The sequence below is a fragment of the Uranotaenia lowii genome, chromosome 2 (assembly GCF_029784155.1).
Source record: "Uranotaenia lowii strain MFRU-FL chromosome 2, ASM2978415v1, whole genome shotgun sequence".
Classification (NCBI taxonomy): Eukaryota; Metazoa; Arthropoda; class Insecta; order Diptera; family Culicidae; genus Uranotaenia; species Uranotaenia lowii.
Genome location: NC_073692.1, coordinates 268,623,645 through 268,630,353, shown reverse-complemented (window position 1 = coordinate 268,630,353; position 6,709 = coordinate 268,623,645). Strand labels below are relative to the sequence as shown.

At 35.6% G+C, this 6,709-nt stretch overlaps 2 protein-coding genes across 2 annotated transcripts; one reads left to right on the top strand and one right to left on the bottom strand.

Annotated features, from left to right (window-relative positions):
* Positions 1-2,338: 2,338 nt before the first annotated feature.
* On the bottom strand, positions 2,339-2,716 carry LOC129742624 (histone H2B.3-like). The gene has a single exon (XM_055734551.1). The coding sequence runs from the start codon at positions 2,714-2,716 to the stop codon at positions 2,339-2,341; it is 378 nt and encodes a 125-aa protein (XP_055590526.1).
* A 242-nt stretch (positions 2,717-2,958) lies between these two features.
* Positions 2,959-3,363, top strand: LOC129742623 (histone H2A-like). Its single transcript, XM_055734550.1, has one exon. The coding sequence runs from the start codon at positions 2,986-2,988 to the stop codon at positions 3,361-3,363; it is 378 nt and encodes a 125-aa protein (XP_055590525.1). The 5' UTR covers positions 2,959-2,985.
* The last annotated feature ends 3,346 nt before the right edge of the window (positions 3,364-6,709 follow it).

Genomic DNA, 6,709 nt, shown 5'->3' with positions numbered 1-6,709 from the left:
GTTCTCGATAACCATCGAACAATAAGTGAATATAATGCACATTTTTTGATTTTGTTGAACAAAAAGTGATCGATTTTATAAATAGGATTTGAATAGGTGTTCCAAATTTTCAAACGCGTTTTTCTCGTTTCGAGCTAACTGCTAGTTTCGCCCTTTTTAAATGTTACGCTAGAATTACTTATGTCATCCGGCTTATTGCTGCTGAATATCGTAATTATTTTTTGATATAGCACATATGAATTTATTATATTCATTCCACTCATTTTTAACGTTAAGGAATGTTGATAACAATTTACAATAATCATTAATCAGCTATCTTGACAATGGAATGGAACATACTTCGACATAAATAAAAGCTAGGAAAATTAAAAACAAAACCATGTTTGATAACACTAGTTTACAAAATTTAAAAAAAATCATGAACTTGATTAACTGACCAACATTTTTAAAGTAAAATCGGGCGCTGAATCCGAAAATGAAATTCAAAAAAATCTCAGTAGAACCGTTTTTGAGTTATACTCCAAATATGAAATTTCGAAATAATTAAAAAAGTTCTTGTACTTAGATTAAAATATCTCGGACGGCACAACAGTAATTTGAAATCTCTCTTTTGCATATTGAAGGTGAATAAGTTATCTATCGATCATCTGAACACTGTTTTTGCGTTTGACCAACAGTATTGTTGATATTAGTGACTTTATGAGAAAAAAAATTATAAAAAACGCATTTTTTTTAGAGAAAATTTTGTTTCAACGAAAGTTTTAGACTCGATGGTAGCATTTAAAAATCTGATTTTCTTTTGCGCTTAAATATCAATTTAAAACAAAGATTTTAAGTGCTTATTTATCAAAATCGGTTGAAAATTGAAGAAGTTATGGCTACTTTACCATAACTGAAATTTTTGGAGTTTTTAATAATTTAACGAACCGCAGTACACTTATCATAGTATAGGAAGAATGGAACATGATATATCTCACTCGCTCTAAGTCAAAATTATTCATTAGCTTACCAGAAAGTCACATGCCAAATTTCAGGAAGATCTGACCATAGGGAGGGGTTGCTTAAGTCTCAAACGAGAATAAAATTTTGAGGTATTTTGCCCGGAAGGAACGAAAAATACTGGTTTTTCATCAATAACTTTTTTCATCACTAGCTGATTGTTTTTTATGGTTGATTATCTTAAAGCCTAAGTTGAGACAAATATTTCACCCGAAGACTGCAACTCGATTGGATTAGAAACAGAAAAGTTATTGCGGTTCAAAGGCCGCAAATTTTGTCCAATACGCAATGAGTACTTTTTACGCATTGCATTTTATACGACAATTTTCGACCAAAATACAATCTTTGACCCGCAATAACTTTTCTGTTTCAAATCCAATCGAGTTACAGTCTATGGGTGAAATATTTGTCTCAACTTAGGCTTTAAGAAAATCAACCATTAAAAACAATCAGCTAGTGATGAAAAAAGTTATTGATGAAAAACCAGTATTTTTCATTCCTTCCGGGCAAAATACCTCAAAATTTTATTTACGTTTAAAACTTAAGCAACCCCTCCCTATGGTCAGATCTTCCTGAAATTTGGCATGTGACTTTCTGGTAAGCTAATGAATAATTTTGACTTAGAGCGAGTGAGATATATCATGTTCCATTCTTCCTATACTATGATAAGTGTACTGCGGTTCGTTAAATTATTAAAAACTCCAAAAATTTCAGTTATGGTAAAGTAGCCATAACTTCTTCAATTTTCAACCGATTTTGATAAATAAGCACTTAAAATCTTTGTTTTAAATTGATATTTAAGCGCAAAAGAAAATCAGATTTTTAAATGCTACCATCGAGTCTAAAACTTTCGTTGAAACAAAATTTTTTCTAAAAAAATGCGTTTTTTATAATTTTTTTTCTCATAAAGTCTCTAATATCAACAATACTGTTGGTCAAACGCAAAAACAGTGTTCAGATGATCGATAGATAACTTATTCACCTTCAATATGCAAAAGAGAGATTTCAAATTACTGTTGTGCCGTCCGAGATATTTTAATCTAAGTACAAGAACTTTTTTAATTTTTTCGAAATTTCATATTTGGAGTATAACTCAAAAACGGTTCTACTGAGATTTTTTTGAATTTCATTTTCGGATTCAGCGCCCGATTTTACATTGGAAATGACCTTCAGTTTACTGAGTTCAAAAATGCTGTAAACTAGTGTAATTAAAGGTCAGTACAGTGAATTTGATTTATTTTTCTAATTCCAAATTGAATGAAAGTTTCATTAACTCTTCGATTGATTGATTGGTGGCCCTGAAAAGGGCCGTTTGTTAAGATGATAGAATTTGAGGCAATTATCTGGTAGAACTGGTGTACTTGGTGACGGCTTTGGTCCCTTCAGACACAGCGTGCTTGGCCAATTCACCCGGAAGCAAAAGCCGAACGGCTGTCTGGACTTCCCGGGACGTTATCGTGGCACGCTTGTTGTAGTGAGCCAAACGGGAAGATTCGGAAGCAATCCGTTCGAAAACATCATTCACAAAACTATTCATGATACTCATAGCTTTGGAAGATATTCCTGTATCTGGATGAACCTGTTTCAGGACTTTGTAAATGAAAGACGCGAAACTTTCGAACTTGCGAATTTTACGCTTTTTCTTTGAATCCTTGCTGATATTTTTCTGGGCCTTGCCAGTCTTCTTAGAAGCTTTACCACTAACTTTGGGAGGCATTTTCCAGTTAAATTTCAATTAATAACTTTCCACAAATGCGTAAACGAAAACTTTTCCTAAAAATTAGGGAAAATTTGCCTTTATTTCAACGTGACCCTGCGAGTACGCCCCGCCCTTTTGCTTTATTCTTCCATTGTACACTATACGTTTTTTGCGTGCGCTACAATGTTTTCGGCATATAAAAGCAAAAGTCGGGCCGGAAATTTTTTTAGTCTTTCGTTAACTTTCGGAGAGTCAAGACGTGTTTAGAATTCTATCTACTCATCAAAATGTCTGGACGTGGCAAAGGTGGTAAAGTTAAGAACAAGCCGAAGTCTCGTTCATCACGGGCCGGGCTTCAATTCCCGGTTGGACGGATTCATCGGCTGTTGCGGAAGGGCAATTATGCGGAACGGATTGGTGCCGGTGCTCCCGTTTATCTTGCTGCGGTGATGGAATATCTCGCTGCTGAAGTGCTCGAGTTGGCCGGAAATGCTGCTCGTGATAACAAGAAAACGCGTATCATTCCACGTCATTTGCAGTTGGCCATCCGGAATGATGAAGAGCTGAATAAACTTCTCGCTGGGGTAACGATTGCTCAAGGAGGTGTACTTCCCAATATCCAAGCTGTATTGTTGCCGAAGAAAACCGAAAAGAAATCCGACTAATCGCCTTTCCTAACGCCCACCAACTTCTCAAAACCGTCCTTTTCAGGACGACTAAATTTTCTTGAAAGAGTTAACTTGAAATCCAAAATGTAATAGCAGGAATCCAAACCCGGAAAATAATATCTACTCGTAATTTTATTCATATTGTAAATTTATTTAAAGAGTAAGTCTAAAGTTATTTTTCCCCTGACGTAGTTTTAATGAGTAATGATAGTCTGAACCTTCCTAATTTTAAATATGCCTGCTAGAAAATTGGCATCGAATACTGTCTTAATTGAACATATTCAATCCTCTTGTCAAGATGAAAGTTTGTTCAAACCCGATTTTTTTACCCGGAAATTAAGTACTACTCAAAACAACGTGATTAAAAATTTTCAAGTTGGAACTGAGCCATTAGAAAATTTAAAGCATTTCTATAATCCTATTAGGGGAGATGAGGGCATAACGAGCACCCGAGGCATAATGAGAAGTCCATTTTTCTACATAAGTACGTATTTTCTTAAAAAAAATTTCATGAGGACTTGTTTCGTACTACCTATAGTATTAATTTTTCACCAAAAAAGAAATATCCTTTTCATATTTACAGAAATATTAAATAATAACCAGCTAGGTTCTCAAGTGACGAAAATATTATAATTTTTGAGCACCACCAAATAAGCTTTTATGACCTTTAAATCATCTTGATCTGAAATGTACGCACTGCAACATGATCTACACATTGTTTCTAAATTTTCAGCATCATAAAATTTTTGATTTTTCACATTAATCAATTTTAAAACGTTTTTTTACTTTAATTTGTTCACTAGAGGTGAACAGAGCACTATCAATGAAGGCATAATGAGCATTTTCTGCCGGGGAATCTAGCAGTGAATTCAACTCGATGAAGTCAACTGAATAATAAAGCTACAGCTTGTCTGTCGATTTGGCCTATTGGTAAGGTGTCGGAGAGGTAATCAGTAGACTCGAGTTCGATTCCTGTTCGAGGTGATTTTTTTTTTTGCACATATATTCATGATTGATTTTTTTTATTGTTACATTATACGGCTAATAGCATCAAATCATCATCCGTCAAACAAAACACCAGAAACATAATGTATGAGCATGTGTTAATCCTTTGAATTCTACAAACAGACCTAGATTATTTTGTTATTGCTTTGTTTGATGAATCTACGCCTCACCGTTTAGTGCAATCATGATCATGAATGATAAATGAAAAAAAAAATCACCTCGACCAGGAATCGAACTCGAGTCTACTGATAACTTCTCCGACATCTTACCAATAGGCCTAATCGTCAGACGATACAAGTCAAGCTGTAGCTCTATTACTCAGTTGACTTCATCGAGTCGAATTTGCTGCTAGAATCCCCGGCAAAAAACGCTCATTATGCCTTCATTAATGGTGCTCATACTGCCTCGGGGGGTTTCTCATTATGCCTCTACAGTGCAGTGACTGGTTTTCAGCTTTCGGCAAAAATTTTTAAAATGCATTTTTAAACGTTTTTATCTACTTTTTCAAGTTTCATCCAATTAGGCAATAGACTATTTGAGTGTCTGAACACGAAACAATGATGTAATTCACATATTACAGCTGTTCTCTATGGTTAAACAAGCGTTTTCCTTAAGGTGGCCATTATGCCCCCAACTCCCCTACATCATTGTTTCGTGTTCAGACACTCAAATAGTCTATTGCCTAACTGGATGAAACTGGAAAAAGTAGATAAAACGTTTAAAAATGCATTTTAATATTTGTTGCCCAAGGCTGAAAACCAGTCACTGTAGGGGCATAATGAGAATCCCCCTGGGGCAGTTTAAGCACCATTAATCAAGGCAAGATGAGCGTTTTCTGCCGTATAATCTAACAGCGAATTCAACTCAATGAAGTCAACTGAATAATAGAGCTACAGCTCGATTTGACGATTTGGCCTATTGGTAAGGTGTTCGAGAGATAATCAGTAGACTCGGGTTCGATTCCTGGTCAAAGTGGTTTTTTTTTTCATTTATCATTCATGATCGATGCATTTTGCACTAAACGGTGAGGCGTAGATTCATTAAACAAAGCAATAACAAAATAATCTAGGTCTGTTTGTAGAATGCAAACAATTAACACACACAGTAAACGAAAATTACCGAGTTCGGTAATTTTTTTACCGAAATCCTAATATGTGTAAATCGTTAAACTGTTCGGTAATTTTTTCGGTAAAAAATAAACGAACATCGGTAAATCGATTCTTCATTAGGATTTCGGTAAAAAATTTACCGAACTCGGTAATTTTCGTTTACTGTGCATACTCATACATTATGTTTCTGGTGTTTTGTTTGACAGATGATGCTACTAGCCGTATAATGTAACAATAAAAAAAATGAATCATGAATGGTATGTGAAAAAAAAACTCCTCGAACAGGAATCGAACTCGAGTCTACTGATTACCTCTCCGATACCTTACCAATACATTCGCCTCGCAACAGTTGACTCAAGCGGTTTTGTTTTTGCCATTGTGAACCGAATTGTGAGAAGGTGTTGAGTTGATACCAACCAGTGCAGTCCGTGCTGTTCCGTGTTTCCCGATAGACCCGATCTTATGTGCCGTTCGTTTATGGGAGAAGGACCAGGCGAGTGGTTTTTATAATCACAGTGTTCCCCACCATAAGTGATAATCATTGTTGGTGTTCTCCAGCAGCGAAGACAATAGACCCTGCTGTAGATAGTGGAAAGCCAACAAAAGGCCACGTTGGAAACAGGTGGTAAAGGGTGTACCCTATAATAGGGTTACCCAAAAATCCAAAGTTGTTTTTTTTCAAGAAGTTTTTTTTTTGTTTTTTTTCTTATTATTTTTTCCCTTTTTCTTTTTTTACTCTTTTGTTTTTTATGCTGAACCTTTATTTTTATGTTAACATATTTATTTTTTTCAACAATTTGACCTCAATTGTTAATTCAAATTTTGATATTACTTTTATAAGGTTTCGTTCTCCACTTACCCATTAGCTCGGGAAATCACCCACTAATGGATGACGGCGGCGAGGGAGGGAAAGATCCTCCCATCCGAGAGGCAATTATTTCCGAGGATTTTTTTCCGATGAATCTGACCATGACATAGCACCTATAATGTTCCCATGTATATATCAGACACCGAAAATAACCCTTCTGTTTCCCCTACCCCTCAACCCTGTCGACGGTCGATTTCACCGATTGCCTTTACTTTCGGCAAACTTTCCTTAAATGTTTCCTCTCCGATATCAAACGCCCCCCTTTTAGAGTTGGATAAACCTCCCCCTCTTTCTCATGTCTAATCATTGTTCCTTAGACGCGGTACTCTATCGTTTTGATATTGCTCGCAGCAATTTGTGT

What these genes read in the sequence shown, in the direction of transcription:
- LOC129742624 (XM_055734551.1), bottom strand. Translation starts at nt 2,716, where the DNA reads ATGCCTCCCAAAGTTAGTGGTAAAGCTTCTAAGAAGACTGGCAAGGCC.
- LOC129742623 (XM_055734550.1), top strand. Translation starts at nt 2,986, where the DNA reads ATGTCTGGACGTGGCAAAGGTGGTAAAGTTAAGAACAAGCCGAAGTCT.